The sequence below is a fragment of the Hemibagrus wyckioides genome, linkage group LG03 (genome assembly GCF_019097595.1).
Source record: "Hemibagrus wyckioides isolate EC202008001 linkage group LG03, SWU_Hwy_1.0, whole genome shotgun sequence".
NCBI classification, from domain to species: domain Eukaryota; kingdom Metazoa; phylum Chordata; class Actinopteri; order Siluriformes; family Bagridae; genus Hemibagrus; species Hemibagrus wyckioides.
In genome coordinates this window covers 11,763,799-11,787,155 of record NC_080712.1, presented here as the reverse complement: position 1 = coordinate 11,787,155, position 23,357 = coordinate 11,763,799, and the positions used below count along the sequence as shown (strand labels likewise).

At 37.8% G+C, this 23,357-nt stretch overlaps 1 protein-coding gene across 6 annotated transcripts in view; it reads left to right on the top strand.

Moving 5' to 3' along the window:
- Positions 1–871: 871 nt before the first annotated feature.
- Positions 872–23,357, top strand: part of LOC131347259 (sorbin and SH3 domain-containing protein 1) — a 48,771-nt gene continuing 26,285 nt past the window's right edge. For 2 of the 6 annotated variants that reach the window (XM_058381257.1, XM_058381256.1), the window contains exons 1-13: positions 873–984; positions 11,679–11,721; positions 13,250–13,342; positions 14,533–14,649; positions 15,375–15,490; positions 15,925–16,042; positions 16,310–16,485; positions 16,702–16,762; positions 16,916–16,990; positions 19,246–19,275; positions 19,489–19,591; positions 20,252–20,366; positions 21,622–21,699. In XM_058381257.1, coding sequence (XP_058237240.1) covers positions 13,312–13,342; positions 14,533–14,649; positions 15,375–15,490; positions 15,925–16,042; positions 16,310–16,485; positions 16,702–16,762; positions 16,916–16,990; positions 19,246–19,275; positions 19,489–19,591; positions 20,252–20,366; positions 21,622–21,699 — 1,020 coding nt within the window. In that variant the 5' untranslated portion in view covers positions 873–984; positions 11,679–11,721; positions 13,250–13,311. Of the gene's footprint in view, positions 985–11,678; positions 11,722–13,249; positions 13,343–14,532; positions 14,650–15,374; positions 15,491–15,924; positions 16,043–16,309; positions 16,486–16,701; positions 16,763–16,915; positions 16,991–19,245; positions 19,276–19,488; positions 19,592–20,251; positions 20,367–21,621; positions 21,700–23,357 lie in introns of all 6 variants that reach the window. The other 4 variants (XM_058381245.1, XM_058381260.1, XM_058381251.1 and 1 more) reach the window with 4 other exon arrangements.

Below are 23,357 nucleotides of genomic sequence, written 5' to 3'. Positions count from 1 at the left end.
ATGAATTCTGAAGTGTATAGAACTGTACCTTCTTCTCAGATGCTGCAAAACCGATGGGCTGGCACTTCACAGTACACATGGATAATGACCCAAATGAGGGTGAAAGCAGCCCAAGAGCTGCTTAAAGCAAATAAATTGAATGTTCTTAAATGGCCGAGTCAGTAGTCAGTCACCTGACCTTAACCCAGTTGAGCGTGATTTTCACTTACTGAAGACAAAACTGAAGACAGAAAGACCCACATACAAGCACCAATTCAAGATGACTGCAGTAAAAGCCTGACAAGGCATCTCAATAGAGGAAACTCAGCATTTAGTTATGTCAATAGGCTCCAGACTTCAATCAGTCATTATGTGTAAAGAATTAGCATCCAAGTAAAAAAAATATATATCTAATTACATTTGGGCCTGTGATATGATATGACATGATACGGTTAATGCAAGAATAAATAAAGAATTAAAGATGAACGTTTACACTTCACATCCCAGAAAAGTCTATTTAAGCATAACAGACATTTACCAGAGTTTAGGATTAAACCTGGGAGCTTGGAGCTGCTGTAGGTTATTAATCAGCACTGTGGATTTTGCCTTAACCTATGGATTACAGGCCTACATGGTATCATTATCAGCTAATTAACAGCCCTTCCTAAATTGATGTGGGTGTGTTAGAGCAGGGATAACACTGGACAAGGGTTACTCCAATAATAGGGTTCAGAAGCTGTTCTCTAAAATAACATTGCAGCCTATAATCTCTAACTCGTCCAGTGCTCGTGCAGCGTTGGGCTTGTTTGCTGCGGGTGGACCCACGTGCCTGATTTTGCGCTAGTCTCCGCCCCTTTCACCCCGCCCACCCCAGCCGGGGACAGAGAGAGAGGGACCAGAGAGTTTTATGCTAATGAGCCCGGGCCAAAGCTGCTGCCTCTGAGCGCGAGGGCTCACTGGAAACTGCGTCGTCACCACGGAAACCTGGACTGCTTCCGAGTGAAGGTAAGCGCGCGCTGCATGTACGCGACGCCTGAACATTACTGGAAAAGAAAAACGCTTTTCCGCGGTTGGGTCCCGAATGGCTCCTTATTGCTTTTACAAGTAGGCTATGAAATAATGGTTTCTGTAGGTAATGACGTGCACTATATAGAGCGTTGAGGATAAATTTGGGATTGAGTCTTCAAAGCTGCTGTGACCGCTGCGGTCAATTTTGCGGCTCTGGCAAAGTGAGTTACTTTAGTGCACACAGCGTAGTAAACAACCTAACACAACGATTCAGGAGGAATCGAAATGTTCGACTGTTTTTAATTGTGTTGACATGTGAATTAAAAGTGGTGCAAGCTTGAGCGTGAAACTATCATCAGGACCGTGCGTGGGTGTGCACGAGCGCGCGCGCGTCTCTCTCTCCCTCTCTCTCTCTCCCTCCCTCCCTCCCTCCCTGTGTGTGTGTGGAGTGAATTGCCAGCGTCAGTAGAATTTGACATTTGTATTCTGCAGAATAAGAAAGGCGCTGAAGTCGTCGACCAAACACCGCATCTCGTGCAGCTTAATAACGAACCGAACAGCCGGGGTCTAGAGATTTTTTTTTTTGGTCATTACAAGCTTAGTTTCACCTGACCCGCTGAAGCTTTTGCTTGTGTGGGCGAGTGCAGATTCTGGATAAGCAAAAAAAAAAAAAGTGTACACTTGTGCAAAAAACCTACACTTGATGTTGATCCAGACATTAAATCTATGGATATTAAATGTTTTTTTTCCTTTCTGCCCTAATGGCATGCAGATAATGCGGCATTGGATTAGGAGAGCATCCAGCATGCGTTTATAAGGCCAACTCGAGTTGCTGTGTCCATTTGGACTAACATTTTTAAAGAATCCTCGTGAAAAGCGTGAAGTGTGAGAAAGTTAGAAAGACTAAGCTAAAATATGAATGAACTCGGCCAGGGCTGCCTTCACACGGGCTTACTTTAATCAAGGTGGCCTCATCACTCACTCTTTTAAATAAGTAATGTGTTAACTGGATTACTCTTGTACATCTGGGATTCACTGCCCAGCACCTAGTAGATAGCAAGACCCATTTTATTCATTCATTTACTTATCTTCATTAAGCACTTGGGCAGGGTTGCAGTGGATCCAGAGCCTAGCCTCAAACACTGAGTGTGAAGCAGGAATATATCCTGGATGGGATTCCAGTTCATGACGGAGCACTTTGCACACACACATTTGTATCTTGGTTTAGCAGTTTATTTAGCATTGCCAGTCTACCTACTACCATGTTTCTGGGTCATGGGAGGAAATCCATGTAGATATTGGGAGAACATGTGAAACTTACATATACATATATATATATATATATATACATATATATATATATATATATATATATATATATATATATATATATATATATATACATATATATACACACACACACGAGTAACCTGAGCTTAAGATCCTGGAGGAACTGGGGACCCTGGAGCTGTAAGCCATCATGGTGCACCATTAAGCCACTGCCGTCTAACCCATCACTAAATATTTTATTGTGTGCTGGTAAATCTAAGGACTTTCTGATCAGGGATGTCATGAAGAGGGGAAATTAAAATTGTATTTTTTTTCATGGAAATTTCAGCTTAAACATTAGGTTTGCTGCGTTGTTTTGAAACATGAACTAATAATTTTGTTTGGAAAATCAGTTAATGTGATGTAAGTGTTATTAAGTGTTCTTATCATAAATCACTATAGCCTGTCATGCTCTGACATGTAAATGCAAGCCATGTAAGAGCATGAATAAGTGGAGGAATGGTCGGTGGTATTTCTCATTTGCATTAAATAGGGGTTTTCATGATGGAAATTTAAGTTTTTCAATGCGGCTGATAGGACTATTCTAGTTAAGCATTTAGTGGGGGTTGTGATGAATCAATTCATTCTTGGGATTCAACAGATATCTGTATTTTGAGATGCAGTACAGGCAAAAGTGGTAGTAGTGTAATTGCAGTGTTGTGGTTTGTTCATATCACGCAGCCTACAAGTAGTAGGTGTAATAAACCTGTGGATCATCAGCAAAAGCAATTTATCCAAGATGATGTGAGGCAAAAGGTTAAAAAAACGAAAGTGAGGTCAGAGGTGAAAGTCAATCTGCCTGCTCTGAAGTTGAGCACCACTTCAGCTTGATTGCCTTTGAAGGCTTTGCTTCCGCATAATAAACATGTAAACCGAGCAGCATTTCAACCAGTATGCCTTGTAAGGTCACGTCTTTAAACCGCTTTTTTTTAGGTGTCTTGCATCCTTGCTGTAGGACATTTTGAGGAAATATTTCAGGAAGGATGTTTGATTACTTTAAATGAAATATGTCACGTTTTGCACATAATCCAGATGAAGTCAGATTCCCAGCGGTGGCCCTGTCAGTCAGAGAAAGAAGAGATGCAGGATCTTTTCTGCTTAGCAGTAAATGAGGCATCAAAAAATGATGGCTATGGAAATGACCTGTAGCATGACTGTTCTGGAAAGTCAATAACTCAAGAACATACTGGAAAAATACAACAAACATAATGCTGAAAATGAAAACAATGAGATTTTTTTTAGCAAAATATGTCACGAATTATGTCTATGATATTATGATATACAGAAACTTAATTTATATTTTGTAGTGTAATGTAACAGTTTTTGCATTTAGTGTGGTATAATTTAAAGAAATGTGTAATTCATTCATTTAATAAAATTGTGTAATGTTCAGACTTTAAGGTGAATTAAAAATGTGACCTTATAGGGAGGCACAGTGTCACAGTGGGTAGTGTTGCCACCTTAGAGCTCCAGGCTCACTGGATCAATCCTGAGCTCAGGTTACTGTCTGTGTGGAGTTGGCATGTCTGATGTGACTGAGTTTGGCATGTTTTCCCTGGGTTTCATCTGAGTTCTCAGTTTCCCAAAAGAACACAGATGGGTTACTTTAAATTACCTTAAGTGTGAATAAATGTGTGTGCATGCTACCTTGTGATTGACAGGCCCAACTTAAATAGCCACTCTTTACAAATGTGGTGAGCAGAAAAGCATTTCAGAACGCATAACACATCAAACTTTAAGGTGGATGGAGTACAGCAGCAGAGGAGCACCTCATGTTCCACTTCAGTCAGACAAGTACAGGAATATGAGGTTACAGTGGACACAAACTCACCCAACTGGACAGTTGAAGACTGTAAAAAAACATGCAATGTTTTCCCAATCTTCAGTTGTCCAGATCTTTTGAGCCTGTTTCCTCTGTAGTCACAGATTACTTTATAACTTTAGCCACAGATTATTTTATCTGCATAATTTTAATACCATTGTGCTGCTGACCAGATAAGTATATGATATACAGGCTCAATTGATTGAATTGTTTTGTGTTAATGGAATGGTCTGTTCCAATAATCACCTTTATGCTAGTCAGAAAGCTCTTGTATAGGCTGTTGATCACTTGTTTACATTTTCCCAGAGGTTTTATCCAAGATCGAGAGAAAGTTATTCCTTAAATACAGTATGTGTATGTGTTCATAGACCTCATGAAAGACTTAAAAAGCTAAATTCTAAACTAAATTTGGGTGAGAGATTCCAGTGCTAGACTATCTGGATTTCAGCGTCCCTAGTCTGATGAATAATTTCTGTTGGCTGGTAAATTATTTATAACTGTTGTGTAGAGTCATGTTACTTGTGTGCAAGCAGGTAGAAGTCTCCTGAAACACAGACACAATGATTTGTCTTCAGCAAATCTTCAACAAATTTCTTTGCTGAAAATTTCTTTGCTATCCTTTGCTGCTGTTGTGTGTTACAGATTTTTTTTTATATGTTTGGGCAAAAGAGATGATGATTTTCTTTTTACCAATGCAAGACTGGTAGTATATTAAATCTGTCACAATAACAGATGATTTTATATTTTTGAGCTTTTAATAATATATGTGTTTACTTTAAGCCTAAATCCAACATGTTGTTACTATAAATGATGAAAGAAATGGAGATGCATTATTAGTTTTATTACTTTCTGAATGATTATACATTAAGGCTTTGAAAAATGTTTAACAGTTGCCAAACTCTGGCATTATCACAAGTAACATTAATTTTTCCATATTTTATTTCCAAAATTGGGCCTCATTTTTCAATCTTGTCTTGTAAAAGTAACCAAGTAACACATTCCCATCAGCATTCCGTACGAGTTTTCTTCAAGTGCATATGTTGATAAATGTCAATTACCTGTAAATTCCCAAGCACAGCACTGCATAGCACAGCTGATTAACATTTAGTCACAAAGTAAAGGTCACAGATATGAACATTCTGGCTATCACAGACAAATAACTTCCATTTACCGGGTGGTATTTTTTTGCCCATGTTAAATGGCTAGTAGATGCCCATGTTAAATGGCTTATAGATTTCCTTTTGATTATGTTCTTTTACTTAATTAATATGACACACAATTATAGTTTCAGAAAATTTCTATTCAAATCATCATTAATTTAACGAGCTCTTCAAACTTGACAGCGTAATCCATATATCAGATTGCTAACATGAATTCAAATGATATGATTTGAAGAGCAAATCTCAGCACACAATTTTTTTTCCTGACACTAACTGGATTTTCATGAATACCAGATTTCACCTCTGGTGAATTATTTACAAATAAGTATCCAGTTTGATAAATGAGCCCTATTGTTGTCATTGCCAGTATATAGAATTGAGAAGGGTCTGTTGATGGCATGTATATTTCACTATAAACACACACCAGCATGGAAATGATTAAAGTCTCTTTTGCCAGATGTTTCAACCATGAACACCTGACTGGCTCTGTCCAGATTGTGTTACCCCAGATTGCCTAGCAACCCTCTGTCTTCCCTCTGACCTTCCTTCACCCATATTGGCTAGAACATGTGTGATAGTGGTCCTCAAAATGTGTGTGTGTGTGGTTTTCCTGGTTTATCGTCCTAATAAATTAAGATAAACAAGGCAATAACCACACAATTTACAGTTCAATTTACATCGCGCTGACAGATTTCTCTTTTCACTTCTTGCTAGTAAGCAGCTTGTTGAGCAGCTGGCATGAAGAGGGTGACAATGGTTCAGCTGGGGAGATCTCTCCTTAAAGATGCAAATCACTTAGACAGTGTACAAGCTTAGCCATGAATACGATGCTGTGCGATCACTATAAGAACATATAGCTATATCTTGCCATACAGCACATTATTAATGACCGAGCTCTATTTAGCAGGTTTATAACTGCCCTATGGTGGCCCTGCTGGCTCAGAAGCATGTGTGCACTTATCTCGCACATTTACGTTATCATTTTAAAAAAGTGCCCAGCATTACACAACGGTGAACTCTGGAATCTTCTGTCATGGTGTTATGCAGGCCTCCATTATGGAAACACTTGAAATGACTGGATTATCAGAGAGCTGTTTTTAGGTGTGGCAGAACAGTCTGCATCCCCCGAGCAAATTATCAGGCTTCAGTCGCATAACCGACGGCTCTGAAACAGTTGTCACAGTCTGCGTTCCTGAAATAAATAGTGACAGTTTCCCCATGAGCATATGAGCATTGATATAGCAAGTGAGCTTCATGACTAAATGACTAAATGAATGGTACCGGTATGATCTGATTATAATCAGGAAGGATTTTGTCAGGAGGTGAGTAATGTAGTAAGCTAAAAGAGCTTTTTCCACTTAATTTGAGCCCAGCTAAGATCAATTAGTCTCACTTACAAGACAGCTAATATTTCTAGCACAGAGGCTGAACATTTGTATAAACAATTATCACCATAGTGTAGCAGTCATCAGTCTGAGTGCAAAAATATTTATAGACTGTGACATGCTGTGTGTGGATACCCCTTCAGGGCAAATAGCGCAAAACCCAGAAGATACAAGTGCATAAATCTTATATAAAATTATATAGAACAGTTTTTAAACAGAACAAGAACAAGGTGGTGTTGCTATACCCCAGAGAAAGAAGTATGCTATGCGGCAAGTTTTGTATTCTTAAAGTATCCATAAACTTTTAAAACATTTTATTTTGCTAAATATTGTTTAGTGAATTCATCTGTTGATTGTTTAAAGAGTAAAGCATTGCCTGTTGATGCATTATTTTAAAAAATAGCTAGTTTCTTGGCACAGATTTATTTTATGAACATAGTGCTTTTCAGTTATTTAAATTTTAGCCCCGATATTTAAATGTGTATAATAATATTCAGCCTATTTTTTCGAGCCATAGAGCTTTTTATTCCTGAACTTTCCACAGACAGGACACAATAGGTCCAAGTTGACATTGTTTATAGGCCTCCTTGTATTTGAGTTATTGAGGTTTGGATAAAACCAGTCAAGCAGAGATTAACAACTATAGGAACTCAATAAAAAAACAAAACTACTTTCATATTGACTTATAGATTTCTAACACTTCTAAGAAAATAAAATATGTATTACAGGCCCCTTGGCGGTGCTTCATGGGCCCCTGGGAATCCCTGGACTGCACTTTGAGATCCACTAAACTTGTGGAGACCCCAGATCATGCAGCTTATTAAAATGCATCATGGTTGGCTTTAAGTGGTGGATAAAGCATATCAAGTGAGATTCATAGTGGGTCTCTAAATAACCTGTGTGACTGCAGGAGTAATCTGATCGCACTGTTTGAATCTTTATTCACACAGTTTCTGTGCTGCAGAATTATAGTCACTATGCCAGATAACGTTTTCTTTTCCTTTCCTTTTTTTGAGAAGAAAGACTGCAAACCAGTGGGTATCTTTTACTTGTATGCTTTAAATGCTTCATTTTAGAAGCTCTGTCAGGTACCTGGATAGGTTTAGCAGTAAAGATTCTGAACATTCCTAAGAATATTTATAGATATATAGAATAGGATATAGATCAGATGTAAAAAAGAATGAGGTAAATGTGAATAAATGATGATATGGGGTAGAAATCACATATTTCAGCATAATGTCTAATCAGAAACATGGCCACAGAAGACACTTCTACTTAGACAGACAAAGATAGAAAAGTTTTCCTGACTAGGGTAAAGTGTTTGCTGAAAATAAATGAATGATTAATTAAATGAGTGAATGAATGGATGGATGAATGAATGAATGAACATCTATCCATTAGGTTGCTGTTCTGGCTTTCTTTTTGTTTGTTAAACAGGAATAAAAAACAGCAGTAAGTATTCTTCCTAATAACTTTTATGAGTGTAGTTGATAGAAACACAGATTCATTTGCATTTACGTTTGTTGTTTAAAATTGTGAAACGTTTTAATAGAAACCTAGCTAGTGGTTTCTTTCTTTCTTTCAGTTTTCTATATATATATTTACTGAAAAACCATAGCCACATTTCATATGGTCATAAAATGGCCAATTAGAGCTGCTCTCATTTCTGTATTTGCATATACCTTCTGTAATATGCAGTTTGTAGACAATACAGAAAATATGTCTTTTTTACTTTAGTTTTGAGTTTTATGTTTTTAATCCATGACCTCAAGGTGAAACAGGGACGGCAAGAACATGAAATAAAACTCAACCGGTTCTGTTTGGTGTAAAACCAGCAGCCTTGCAATTATATAACCTATAAATGCCATATCTTTTACAGTTCAGTATGTTTTACATCACTGTTTAGTAGTTGCTAATGATTGCCATCAGTGTAGTCTCAGGTGAGCTGTAAAAGGAAAGTCAGACACACAATGACTCATTAATGAGAATTAAAAAATACAATTCAGAGCTGTGTTACTGTGGGCTATGCTTGGTGTGCTTATGGCCCAGTCTGGCTTGCTGGAATGACCACATAACAGACCACACAAGGCTGTTTCTCAGGCCAGAAATGTGACAGAGCTGCGCATGCTCGCCATCCTCTCTCCTCTGAGAGCACTTGTTGTCCTCAGCAGTGCCTGCCTGAGCTGATCAGACCCATGCCAGGAACCTTTGACTCATTTCTATAATGCTGTTCACTTTCCAGTTCATCCTCACACAATGAAGCATATGATTCTGACATAAAATGGCACTGAAGACTTACAGTACAAGAGTCAGACTTTCTGTTCTGCAGTTGTGCTCCTGTTACTTCATGTGCTGTTATTATTGCGGGTTGGTTGCGTTGGGTCCTCCGTTCAGCAGTAATCTTAATGGTCACTGAAAGTTCAGCAGTGGTCAGACATCTGACTAATGATGCTGAGAGACTGCTTTAATGGAGGCCTCTTTGAACTGGTGAAAATGTCATGAGTTGTAAATCATAGGATGTCTTTGATTTTACAGGATCTAGAGGAGTAAACAAATTCGCCAGTGAAAGCCAGCAGGTTCTGTATGAAACATCTAAGCTGTTTGGTATCATTCCGTGCCCTGACAGTGATTACAGTGTTCTAAAATAAGACATCCGCGGATCCAGTCCTGCTGAGTAAAAGACACGAGTCGCATACATTTCCTTTTACGCCACATTGTTTAAACGTGCAGCTCGGAGAGAATGGAAGAGCTGCAGAGGGGAGAGTGTTGTCAGTCCAGGCTTCGGGCCAACGTGTCTGTTGAAGATGTTTACCATACTGAGGGGGTCTTCTCAATTAAAGCGGGCCGGCTGTTGCTCTCCAGCTCTCTTTTTCAGCCATGTTTGGAGCTGATTGCTGTGATCCTCACCATCCCTATTCTATCTCTGCCCCCCTTTGCCATTTGTTAGAAAAGGCAGAAGTCAAACTCTGTTACGTAACACGTCTTCGACTCTTTCTCTGAGCACACCAGACCCCTTGTTCAGCTCTTTTGTGTACTCATTCTGCAGTTTTACAATGATGTCATACTCAGAGACTCCAGGGTGATATAATAAATTTCAGCCTGTTCCTTTTTCTTTTTCTACAGATGTGTACAGTGGAAGAGAAAGCAGCCTAAGGTGTATATGATATGCCACAGCTGTCTTGTAGAATATTCTGGATGAACATGTATCACATTTTATGTGTTTTTGATATCATAGATATCTTAGGTCATGTTAGCATACATGTGAGCTGACCAAATGCTCTAACGTCAGCTTGGGCTGCTGTTTACAGTCAATCTGCAGCAGTCTTTAATGTGATTTTCAACCACCAAAATTAGATTAAAGTCAGAACTCTGCAATTTAATTGCCTCAGAATCATCACTTGTTATTTGTAAATCCTCTACTTATCTTATGGCACCATTGGATTTCTATCTTTGACATGCTTGTTAGACACGTGTTTTATACGTATACCTATTTGGAATGCAGGAGCTTTTCTGGGAAATGAAATCTGACTAACCTCCCTTAATGAGCATGTGGCAAATATGACGAACTCTCCCTGAGTGGCCGTGATACCTAACCAAATTGTTCTCAAGCTGGTGTTGACCTAGAAAAAACTATGGACCCCCCCCACCCCCACCACATTCATTGGCCCTCATTTCTATTTTCCAAATGGCTTTAAAGAAATGGTAAGCTGTCTGCCTGATGGATGTTTAAATACTATGTATGAGATATTTGTTATCTCAATATTATCGCAGTAGAGTCACATACCTCACACAGATGCCTGGTATGTTGGACAGGGTGAGGTGTTTCATGAAAAACAGTATGTTTTAATTTGGTTGATGCATGTCAAGTAGGTGCCACATTCCCAGGTGGTTAATGGTGACTTGTCTGTTTTGCTAGGCATGGTGTTGAAACAAAAGCTGTTTGGCCAAGGCTGAGGTTTGAACGTAAGTGGGCACACATATCAGCCCCCACATCTGAGCCCTCAAACTAGAGAACCATTTATACTCGAGTCTCTGCTGTGCCTTATAATGTGTTAAAGAAAACACATTCAGCCAAAAAAGTAAGTGAATTAGTCAGGTGCCAGTGTATACAGACTTCTCACTCTTGTAAGTGTTCTGATTCATTTTTATACAGTAGGCTTTACGGTGAATAACTGAACAATAAGCTGGACCATTAAGGGGTTAACTTTAGACACTGAATGTGTTTGAGGATGATGTCCTTTTATAGACAAAATCAGAGAATGTACTGTACATGCCCAGGGTCTTCTCTGAGCTGAACTGAATGTTAATACTTATTATAATTGTGTGGTATCTGAATTGTTTGTGGGACCTTATTATATTAACACTCCTTAAATGGAAGACTGTATTGGTAATGATGTTCTTGTCAACTGTGTGGCTTATATTAAGAGTATAACTAATCTGCTATAATCAGGAAGTGCATTTTCTTTTGGCTGCTTTAGAATTACACATAGTCTTCCATGGTTCTTTTTGTGAGTGTCATTAAGTGTCATTAACGGGTTTATTACAAATAGGAAAATAGTGAACTGATCCAAGCAAAGAGGAAATTCCTGCACATTTACAAGACCTAGGTTTATGTCATTTATGTAATGTTTTTATTTCCAGTTTTTTCCTGTTCTTTATTTGGTTTCATATATCAGTGTGAAACCCAGCCATAGACATAATCATTACAATTTTCATCAGCACACTTATGTCAATTGTGTGCATAGAATGCAATTATATTTTTTAGCTGGATGTTATACCGATTTGACATAATGCTAGCTGCTGTATCTAAAGGATGATGATCAGTATGTGAAACACTGCTTTCAATATTTCTGTATTTTATCATGAGTGTTGTTAATGCACCCCAAATATTACTGGTTCTTGATAATGGTACTGGTACAATAGAAACAGTCATGCAGATAGTTTAATTAAGAAAATGTCCTTGTTTTTTTCCTGGTGTGATCTGTCTCTTCACAGGGCTCTCCAGCAGGGGGTGCAGTGAGATTTGATGCAGCCCCTGGTAAGTCTATACTCATCCTTGCATATCCTTGTGATTGTGAAGGCTTGTTGGTGGTGGTTAGGTTCTGGGAAAAAAACATAGAAACTAAATGATAAAAGAAATGCCCATAAGCCTTTTCAAAGGATTGATGCTAGTTTAGTTCTGACAATAACATTGTGGTAAAATTTGAACTATTAACCCCAATGAGAAAATAGTTTTTCCATAAATTCTGAAAGGCAGCTGGGGTCAGCCATTGCACAGCTCCCTTGGAAAAGTTGTGGAGTCATACCCGTGGAATGTAAGCTTTTAGCAGTCTAATGAGGTGCAGAACTTTAATCATTAATCTACTGTTATCCCTCAGTATCACAAATTGTGATAATACTATTGCACACATTGGAGTATAAAGGCATGCTACTTTTGTGTTAGGGCCAAGATTTAGCCTCATTCTCAGATGCTCCATTCATGGAATACAGTTATTTTGATATCCTTTTTACATTTTTCAGGCCACAACTTACAGGATTTACTGACTCTGTGGAGTTATTTATATATATGAATTACTTGCACTGGTTTTCAGCAAGAAAATACACATTTTCATGCTGTAACACAATGAAAATGTTGTACTCAAAGATCATGTTCCTTTAAAGTGTATTAAAGCAATCAGTGGTCAGGTGATCAACATGTCAGCCTCTTTGTCAAATTAGGTGGCTCTTGGGTGCGTTTATTGATAAAGTATATCAGCAAATGTAGTGAGTGCTGGAGTGTTAACTCATGAGACTGTTGGTCTAGGCTAACTTTAGTATCATGAAAAACAGCCCCTTGTTTTATAATTACAGAACCAGACTAAACAGATTGTATATGAATACATTAAATGGTTGCTCTGCAGAAACAGGCTGAAAAAACTCTCTGTGGTTTTGTATTATTGGTGTTTTTTTTTTTATGTATAAGAAGAGTGCCTTCTTCTGCATTGTCAGTACACATTCAAGAAATGAGTGTTTATGATATAAAAAATAATAATAAGACGAGCCACATCTTTCAGTTCTCCCCAAATAGTTATTTATATCCAAGGTACATTGTGTTTGAACAGTAAGCATTGTGATACACCCATATTTTCCGGCAGACGGTTGATTTCTTGCTTTAGTGAGTGAGCAAACACACATTGACACTCTCTGTGCTCCCCACTTGGACTACTGTATTGTTGAGTCTGTCTTTGTCTCATTTCCTCCCTGCTGTTTCCTTTAACGCATCCATCTCTATTCACTCATCCTTCTTCCCCATACAGATAAAAACAAAACAAAACAAAAAAAAACATTTTACAGGTTTTACTGTTGTTTGTCCTTGCCTTCAGGTCAAGGACCCTGAGAGACGTGTGTGTCTTGTCAGTAGTGATGTCAAGGATATTATGGATGTGAATCAAGAACAGTGTGTAACGTCCTGACATTCAGCAGACCTGATAATTGAAGCTCCCTTATTTTTCATAAATTCTGAGGGCACTGAGCTATCTCAGTCTTTGCACTTATTTCTCGAACACATTTTGTTTTGTAACTGGCAGCACGTCCACTCATTACCAGTCCACGCAGTGTCTCTGCAGTGCGGATCACTCCACTGAGGACCATGAAGAGCTCTCCAGATCTGATGCCCACTGGTGAGAGCAGCTGCCATTTTCACTTTACCAAGAACAAACACAGGCTACAGAATTAAAGTTTATCTCTGAAGTCAAGGTCAGATAAGCGACACACAACACCAGGCCAGTTCAGTGGGATAGATAATGTACAAGCTCCAGCACTGCTAAGCACTGCCAACTTCTAGGTGAATCTTACTTAAAATATCAATCTGATCCTGGGTTGTGAACACAAATACCATAAATGTTAAGTGTTTTTTCTGTGTGTACATACAGTCAAAACATACAACTCGAGAATTTTTGGCACCTCTCACTTCTTCTTCTTCTTTTGGCTTTTCCCTTCAGGGGTCGCCACAGCGAATCATCTCTTTCATATTTATTTATTTATTTATTTATTTATTTATTTATTTATTTATTTATTTATTTATTTATTTATTTATAAGTAGCAATTATTTTATTTATATTTCATTTCATTATAAATGAGATTACATAATATCTAATAAAGGTGGAAACTCTTGGACCACTCACTGTATGCAGTACATCTTTATAAGAAAGGACATTATTTACATTTACATTATTTACTGTCCTGTGTCACCCAAATGAGGATGAGGTTCTCTTCTGAGCCTGGTTCTTCTCAAGGTATCTTCTTCATATCATCTCAGAGAGTTTTTCCCTTGCCACCATCGCCTCAGACTTGCTCATTTGGGATAAATCTTGGGGATAAATAGTAACTTTACTTTAAACTTTATACGTTTTTCTATGTTTCTATACTTCTGTTAAGCTGCTTTGAGACAATGACCATTGTTAAAAGTGCTATACAAATAAATTGAATTGTATATTCTTTATATGTGTTTGTCCATGTGACCTTCTCTCTACAGTTCAGACTATAGTGTTCAGTAGGTCTTCTACGTTTCTTGTATCTACTCTTGTTGACAGTTTGTGTTTTATACACTTTTAAACAATATTCTATATATACAATGTTAATTTCCCGTGAGGGGTGCCAATAATTCTGAATAGTGTATTGTATGCAGCACCATTGTCATATAGTATTTTACTGTCTACTGCATATAATCTTTTTAAATGATAAGCAAGAACAGAGTGGATCATGTCACAATGTACATATGCAGAGTATATGTTAATACCAGAGGCATGATGTTGTTCTTATCACCATTTTCTTTGCTGTTTTTTGTTATTTATTTTTTCTGTGCCTGAAGAGTTGGATCCAACTCGTGTGTGTAAGGGAAAGGGGGCTGTTACTCTGAGAGCCACATTAGTGCACGTTGATGATGGAGACTGTATCACCCAGGAACAGGATGTGAATCCAGCCAAGAGTGAGTGAAAAGTTGCTGCTCACATTGCTCTCAAAGCTTAATGAATAATGTACACATAACAATTATGGCTGTATTTATAAGTGATCATATATTCCAGATCAAAGTTCAGTAATTTAGCTGATGTCTCAGTATGCCCTCCAGAATGTCTAAGTGTTTTGATATGGAACACACACATCGGTGTTTGACTGCCAACTCCGTTGCTCAGCAGCCCAAATAACTTTCCATGAGCCCCCATATTTACTGGGGTGCATCAAAGAGAGCTTTTGTCTAAAACACCCACATGAGACTGAGACTGCAGTACAGTGTGTTTATTGGCTATCAGAGTGTTAGAAACTATGCTGGCTTTCTTCCAGGGCATGGGTGAGATGCTTTAATTGTTGTGCTGGAATAAAAAGGCCAAAGAAACAAACACTCCTTACAGTGGAGTCAAAGGGCCCCTTGTTCTAATGACAAAGTTCACAGATTGTAAGGGAATCGCTGTTCCCCGCTGTAGGAAATTAGCATCTGAAGACCTTTTACTCAGTCCTGACAGGACTGGCGATTCGTTTAATTGAGGATAAACAGCTCTGTCCTGGAATAGTTTTGTGGTTAGCTTTGAAAACAAAACAGGGTCAGTGCCAAGTGGATGCGGCATTGCTTCATGTTTATGTCTTGTTTCGATTTTAAAAGGTTCTGACAGATTTACAGACCTTTTTCAACTTTTGAACTGCTGGAATTGTTTTTAGGTGAATGCCACAGAGCGGTCAATGGAGATGCCACAGAAACGAGTTTGGCAGAGAAAAGACTTAATTGCACCGAAGCTGATTTAAATTCAGACCAAGTTAGTACGGCTACAACACAGGTAAGACAGCACAACATCACTGCTGTTTAGCTGAATGGTTTTTTAACTTGGTTTAATTCCACTTCAGTTTTAGTCTGCATGAACATTTTATGTAGGAAAATTATTAACAAGTGACATTTGTGTCGAAAGTTATAAGTGACAAGGTTCACGTTTATAATTTTGATATGATTTCATTTATATGAAATGAAAACAAATAAAAATGATCATAAAATTAGGTTTTATTTAGCAGCAGAAAAAAGTCTTTAGTAGGAGCTTTATGGAACTATTTTTAGAAAGGATCTCTTACAGAAATTTTAATAATTTGATCTGAATATTTTTTTGTTGCAATGCACAACTTTTTATATAGGCACTGAAACTGCAAACTAATTCACCATCATCCTATTTTTAATGTAAGTAAGTGTTATAGTATTATATTTCCCTGTTATTGGTTGTAGCTCGAGTGTCCTGTAAGCTCACGTGTGAGTGATCTCCCATCATCAGCCAGTGAGCCATCTGTGTGTGCATCAAACAGCAGTGTATACCCAACTATTGTTCTGCTGCAGCATGGCACAGGTACACACCCTCTGTGCTTGAACCAAAACCATCGGCAAGAAAAAAAAACAATATGTGTGTATTACGGACATATAGTCAATAATTATACAGTAATTATACAGAATTGAATTATTGTTATAGAGTTAACTTCAATTGTGGTATACTATTTGTGGCTGCCAAATAACCTATAATTCTATCACTTTCAAGAGCACCGAGAGCAATGTGACTGTAATGTGTATTGATTTTGGTATTTGATCATTTACCTTGTGCTTGCTGATGGCGGTGCAGATGCTGTAGAGCAGCAGGACAGAGTGTGTGATCAGGGCTCCAACGAGACTCAGTTCTGTGCTCCACCTGAAGATCCACCTCAAAGACCCTCTACACAGATGGAGGGCAAGAGAATGATGATTACCGTTCACCCAGCTTCCCCTGTTCCACTGGAGAAGCCTCGAGTACCAGTACGGGTAAGAACGACAACACTGATCAATGAGCCCCCAATGAGAAGAATTTCAATACCAGTCGGATTTTTAAAGGATTTTAAGCAAGATCAGTACCTACTTGCATTTGAGTAGGTTAGCTATGTTTTTTTTGTACTTATTGATTGTGTGGCTCGATCAGTCTTTAAGACGGATTAGGTATCTGACTCGCAGTATCTGACTCGCCGTCTTAATATCTTACAGAACACAGAGAAGTCCAAAGACTGGTACAAGAACATGTTCAAACAAATCCACAGAATACCAGGTAAAACCCTTTCCATAAGCATGACTGTTGTTGTTATGTTACAGTTGCATCAGTGTGTATGAAATGAATCGAGACTCGTGCTGCATCTCTGTCTGTGGGTGTTTGTGTGTACACATCGTCCTCAGTGTGTGTTTTGTCATTCACCCTATTCAGAACCTGTTGAGGAAAATCCATACCGTCCCACCTACATATTCCCTGAGAGCTATGACAGGCCACTGAAAACCAGAGGTACCATTAACTCATGTCACCTCTTACATCTGCTTAATCTAACACTCTCAGCTTTTCCATCACATTCAGCTTGCCAGGTGCTCACTCTCACTGACATCCACTGATCACCTTCAGCCATTTTGCTCCATTTTCAAAGTAATTTTCAGTTTATTTTCCCAACATAGCTGATGAGATAGAAAAGATGATTCGAACAGAATCTAATACTGGTTACCCCTTTCAGGTAAGCTAGAACCATAAAAAGAACCTGTTTTTTATAGCTTGGAACAGTGCTACAATATTACTGCTTTTAATGATTGCATTAATGATTGCAGATGGTTTCACTGTGAATACAACAACAACTACTTCTACCACTATTAATACATATTATTAATATTTATTCTTATTAGTACTTCTGCTATTGTTGTTCTTCAGTGATTGTAAACCTTTCAGCACTGTAAAAAGATCAATAATAATTGTATTTCATGTTCTCTTGGAATTAAGACACAACAATATTTAAAAATGTTTTGAGCTGCTGAAGGACATTTGAACGGTTGTAACTAAATCAACAAAACACTGGTCACAGGTTCACACTCCTTCATTCGGCATCATTTTCACTGTGTCACACAAGTACACTAGATGGCGCTAACATGAACCTCATCTGTAGGCCTAAAGCGTTTCCCGGCTTCTGCCACATGCATACTGAATCTTCATCACAGGCCCAATCCTTCAAGTCAGATGATCATAAATTAACATGTGGTTTCCCTGCACTGTAAACAATGCCCTGGTGTCATTAAAATGATATTCTAAGCACCGGTCAATCCATTCATCTGTCAAGGTCAGCTGTAATTTCAGAAGAGTTGTCATGATGTCAAGGGTATCACAGTGTATTTAAAAAGCATGAATTGATTATTGCATCCGGTATTAGCACTCTAATGCTTCTACAATGCGTTAGATGGCATTGCTTTTAGAGAAGTGCTCTTTTAAATTATTGAAACACTCAGGACAGGACTAATGGATTGGAAATAACTGTTGCCTCTAAACAAAGGGAAGAAAGAATGTGGATGGTTGAAACTGCAGGCAGTGGTGGGTATGAAGTGAACAAAGCCATATTCTTTGTGACCGGTGTAGGATCTAAGCCCCAAGTTTTTAAAACAGTTTGTTACTTGTTGGGAAACATCACCATCTACTGGTTTGACTTGAACTGAAATTTAAGACCTGAACCTTGTGGCTGCTGATAATAGCTGTTACTAGCTTTTACTGTACACGTGATATATACGATTCACAGAATGTTTTACTCAACTTCAGGACATTTTACAACAAGTATTTGGAAAACATCTACAGTGAGAACAATTTTGAGACAGTTCACTTCTATTTGGTGCATATTTCTTTCTGAATAAGTTCTGAATAATTCGTATTATACGTCACCGTTCGATTCTCAATTCTGATTAGTCAGAAAGTGTTGATTTACTACAGCAGCAGTTCTTACTGTAACAGTGGCTGTAACTTGGGTTTATATTAATGCACTTGTTCTGATATTATTATAATTATTTTTATAGCAACGTCTCATGTACAGGACTTGGATGGCGGATTTAAATGTTGAATTTTATGTGCCATTTTTGGAAGGGTCATCGTTTTGCAACATTAAGAGATAAAGCTGTTCTTTTACAGTTCATGACATAATTACATCAGGAGTTTGTGAGAGCTTTGTGGTTTCTCAGTAACATCACATGCTGCATTTTGTCTTATTAACATTGAAAGAATGAAAAAAAAGTGGCAGCTTACAAAATGGGAGTCATATCAGAAATCTTGCTTTGTGGATGTTTCATACCAATGAAATGTAACTACAATTTGCGAATGTGTTATAGTTTAATACTTACATATATTCTAATTGTTGACACTGTTGTGGCATAAGAGGAATAAAACACTTTAAGACATGCTGTTACAAGGAAATAAATAAATGTTGGTGTGGTAACAGTAACCACATTACACCCCATCATTTATTTTTTACCTAACCTGTCAAGTTTTATTCCCTGTGTAGTTACTAAATAACTATACAGTATGTATTTGAGCATCTAATTCACATTTTGATGTGAAATACATATGTAATTAAACTGACCATGGTTGTATGATTGACCCACATCTCTCTTCTAGGCCTAATCATACACAGCTGATATTGATTTTATTAATGTAAAATAACTATTACTATCTAAATAATGGCAATAAATAGATGATAAATGACAGGTGTTAATGTTTGCTTATTTTGATCTTGTTTTCAGATGACAGCTCTTCACATATGGATGATTATGGTAAATGTGTAAGATTTTATCTTTATATACTTAAAATGTAGACAAACTTGTCCAACTCTCTTGTTCTTGTTTTTGGTATATTGTATGTTAAATAAATGAACATGAAATAAAAGTATGTGTATTTTTTTCAGTTGTTGTGTGTTATATAAGGTATTAAGGTTTGGTCTTTTGTCTTGTTGTGTGTTGTACACTTGTCTGGTTTATGTTGTCCAGGGCGAAGTGTTCCTCGGTCTAAAAGTGCTGTAGATGTGGGCAGCTCACAGTCAAGGAGAAGAGTCTCTATGCCAACTCGAACGTCTTCACTACGGCCGGAAAAGTAAGCACACGTTCAGACAGTCTGAGGAATGTGGTTTCATTTTGTACTAGTAATGTGGAGTTTGCATGTTTTCCCCATGCTTCACTTGTTTTTTTGGGTACCCTCAGCTCCTAAACAAACAAGCTTTAAAGATTGGTATAACTGGATTAATAGATCAACTTTTTTATTTTAATTCAGGTTACAGTGTGTAATTTGTTGATGAAACTTGTCCCCTGCTTTATGCCAAGAGTTCTCTGGGACAGACTCAAGGTTTCCCATGATAGGATAAAGGGTACAGAAAACATATCGGATGGCTGAATGGACAATTAATACACTGATCTTGTGCTAAAATCTATTTTTTCATGAAATGTGATTTTAGCAAATTCTGAAAATGGGTCAACCCCAACACAACATAAACATGAATGAAATCTATTCATGTAGCAATGATACAAACTCTTTCAAAGCCATTACACAGAAAATGATAAAATTATATTTTTCTTCATTCCATTGCTGTGATTCATTCTAACAAGTGCTGAGGTTGATTAAAATGTGTGCCGTTTAAAGAGACTCCATGCGTATGAAAACATGAGGATGCTCAAGCAGAACGCGCCTTTGTTGGTCACCATGGCAACCCCATCTCTTCACCTCGGATTGGTTCTTTCCTTTTTTCGTCCCCTGCAGAAATGAGTGGGAGCCCCCTGACAAGAAGGTGGACACCAGGAAGTATCGCGCTGAGCCCAGGAGCATCTTCGAATACGAGCCAGGGAAGTCATCTGTGCTGAGGGCGGAGAGGCCGGTACGATGCGCTCTGTGTCTGTGCATGTTTTAGTGTATGTGCTTAAGCTTGGTTCGGCTGGGGTGTGTGTGCATGATGCAGTAACACTCTAAGGGCTGTTATTTTCCCTGCTTCGTGTACGAGGGCAGCCGAGGCTGCACGTCAGTCCTCTGGGTAATCATGAGTAGATCGTGACCTCATCATGTTGGAGCCGTCTCCATCTAAAAAAAATCCGTAACTCCCTCCAGAGAGTGAGGAAGTAGGTCAATTCTGTCTTGTTTTTTTGTTGTAGTTTACTTTCAGCTCAGCCTGAAATGAGGTAGTTGTTTTTTTTTTTTTTTACCATACTTCATTGAATGTTTAAGAACGTGATCTTGTAGAAAGTGTAAAGATGACACTTTGTTCAGCTGTATGGAAGATCATGAATAAATAACGCATGTCAGGCATGCAAAAAGCGTCAGCCTTCCATGAAAACCAACGCCTCCCTCCCTCTTTTCCAGCTGTCAGGGTTTTGTGTGTTTGTAGGCGGTTCTTTCTGCCTTTCAGGCCCTAGGAAACATGACTCAGAGTGTGAACTGCTGTTATTATGTAATGGCTCTGATGACATAGGGCTGCAATCATAGTTTCATTATGAAGGTTGGGGTCTGTTCGATCAGTTTTGATCCTTTGATCACTGTTGATCGTATTGCTCGCTACTTTCTAAGAAAAGTGTTTCTATACTTATTGCTTTAGCACCAATCTATAGATAAATAAAAATAAGAATTATATTCTTATATTAATAATAATAATAATAATAATAATAATAATAATAATAATAATAATAATAATAATAATTGATCTGAATAAAATAATAAAAAGAATTAGAGAACTTACTGCTTATTAATTTAGTAAAGTTCTGTCTTGTGTAGTAAAAACACATTAAATACACTGTAAGAGATTGTTATTCCATGACAAATTACTCCATGAGAGGCCTCTTTCCTTCACTACTTCATGGCATTGTCTAAAGAAGTTGCTTATTTCCTGTTTCCTGTTCTCTTGACCTGATATAAACCAGACATCCAGACAAGCAGAAACCTAATCCAATTTAGTGTTGGTCTTATCCTCCAGAAACATTTTGCTTATACACCCTGAGTGATCCCAGTAAGCGGGAATATTTTGCCTGTTTTTCATGTACAATGCATCATTCCGTCTCATTATCTTTGTATTTTGAACTGTCCTCTTTCTCTTTCTCTCTCTTTGTCCTCCATACCTTGTGAACATGCCTTTGTAAATTCAGGACTTAACCCCCGAAGATGTAGATTTAGAGAATGAACCATGGTATAGATTCTATTCAGAGATGGAGTTTGGCAAAACGGTAAGTTGTCTGTGTCAATGTGACCCATATATACTGTATGGCCAAAAGTATGTGGACACCTGACCATCACAGCCGTATGTGGTTCTTCTTCAAACTTTTGCCACAAGCACACAGTTTTATAGAATGCCCTTGTATATTGTAGCACAATGCAAGCTCCCTGAAGACATCATTTACCAAGACTGGATTTGAAGAACTGGAATGGACAGCAAAGAGCCCTGACCTCAACCCCACTGAACACCTCTGGGATGAAGTGGAACTCTGACTGCACCCCAGGCCTCCTCACCTAACATTAGTGTCTGATCTCACGAATGCTCTTGCCACTGAATGAGCACAAATCCCAACAAAAACGCTCCAACATCTAGTGGAAGACCTTCTCAGAAGAGTGGAGGTTATTATAATAGCAAAGCGGGAATAAATCTGGAATGGGATGTTTAAAATGCACATGTGGGCGTGATGGTGAGGTGTCCAGAAACATTTGTACATATAGTGGATGATCCAGTGCATGCCATACCCTAAACATATTTGTGTATGTTTGTGAAGACATCCTCTACCCTTAACTCGGCCCTTTTCCCTTTGCAATAATGGCTTCATATCCCCATCAACATCTGTGTTTTGTCCACATTGCCTGTTGATGTCTCTCATTCTCAAAGCCAAGACATTTCCATAAAATTTGTCAAATAAGGAGCTGTTGTTTCATCATGATTGATAAACAAGCATTTTATTAAAATTATTGATGAAGACTTCATAAAATGTGGAAAATAAGAAAGTATATTTCTAATGCAAAATGCAGAACACCACCTTTTTCATATGCCACACTAAACTCTGAACATTCAGTATTTTCATGCTTTACAGGATTGTTAGAGGAGTGTGTTAAAAACACTATAAGTTAGGGATACATTGCACCAACTAAGATGAAAGTATTCAGTTTAGTGTAGAATGACTTTATTTGCTTAATAAATCAGACACATTACGTTCTGTTTCGAACACTGAAATAATTCTTACTGTCCATTATTATAGATTCACCAGTAAAAATATATAAACTGCAAACTGTATGTTACTTTTGACGCTGAAAATATTAATGAGCTATGTGTTAAGTCAGATCTTATTTGACTTCTTATATGTACAGAAATTTTATCCACCATAAAATCAAGTTTAAAAGTGAATTATACAGTTATTTGGTGTCAAGCCACAGGATTTATGGTAATCAGGATAAACAGACAAGATCTAAAGTTTGGTGCAACTGGATTAATAGATTAATCATTTTTATTTAATTCAAGTTACATTGTGAATTTTGTCGGTGCAGTCCACTGTGGTTTTCTTAGGCGTTCAGAACTACAGAGTTTAGTGTTTACCCTCCTTAAACACACCCACTTCATCTCATAAAAAAGCCCTCGTAATTATCTGGCTAGTTGAATTGTATGAGTTAAATCAGGCAAGATTTAAATTCTTCACAAACACAAGACGGTTAGTTATTAGTTAGGGTATTTTCTAGAACGTCAGCACATTTAGGAACCATCCCAAACATGAGATCACATATAGTATTGCTCTATCAAAACTGCATCAGAGTTGATTAGTTATTTCAAATGTTCCATAATGAGTTCCCTAATGCACTGCAAACATCCATCAGTATTAATTCTAAGAAATGGCTATGAGCAATG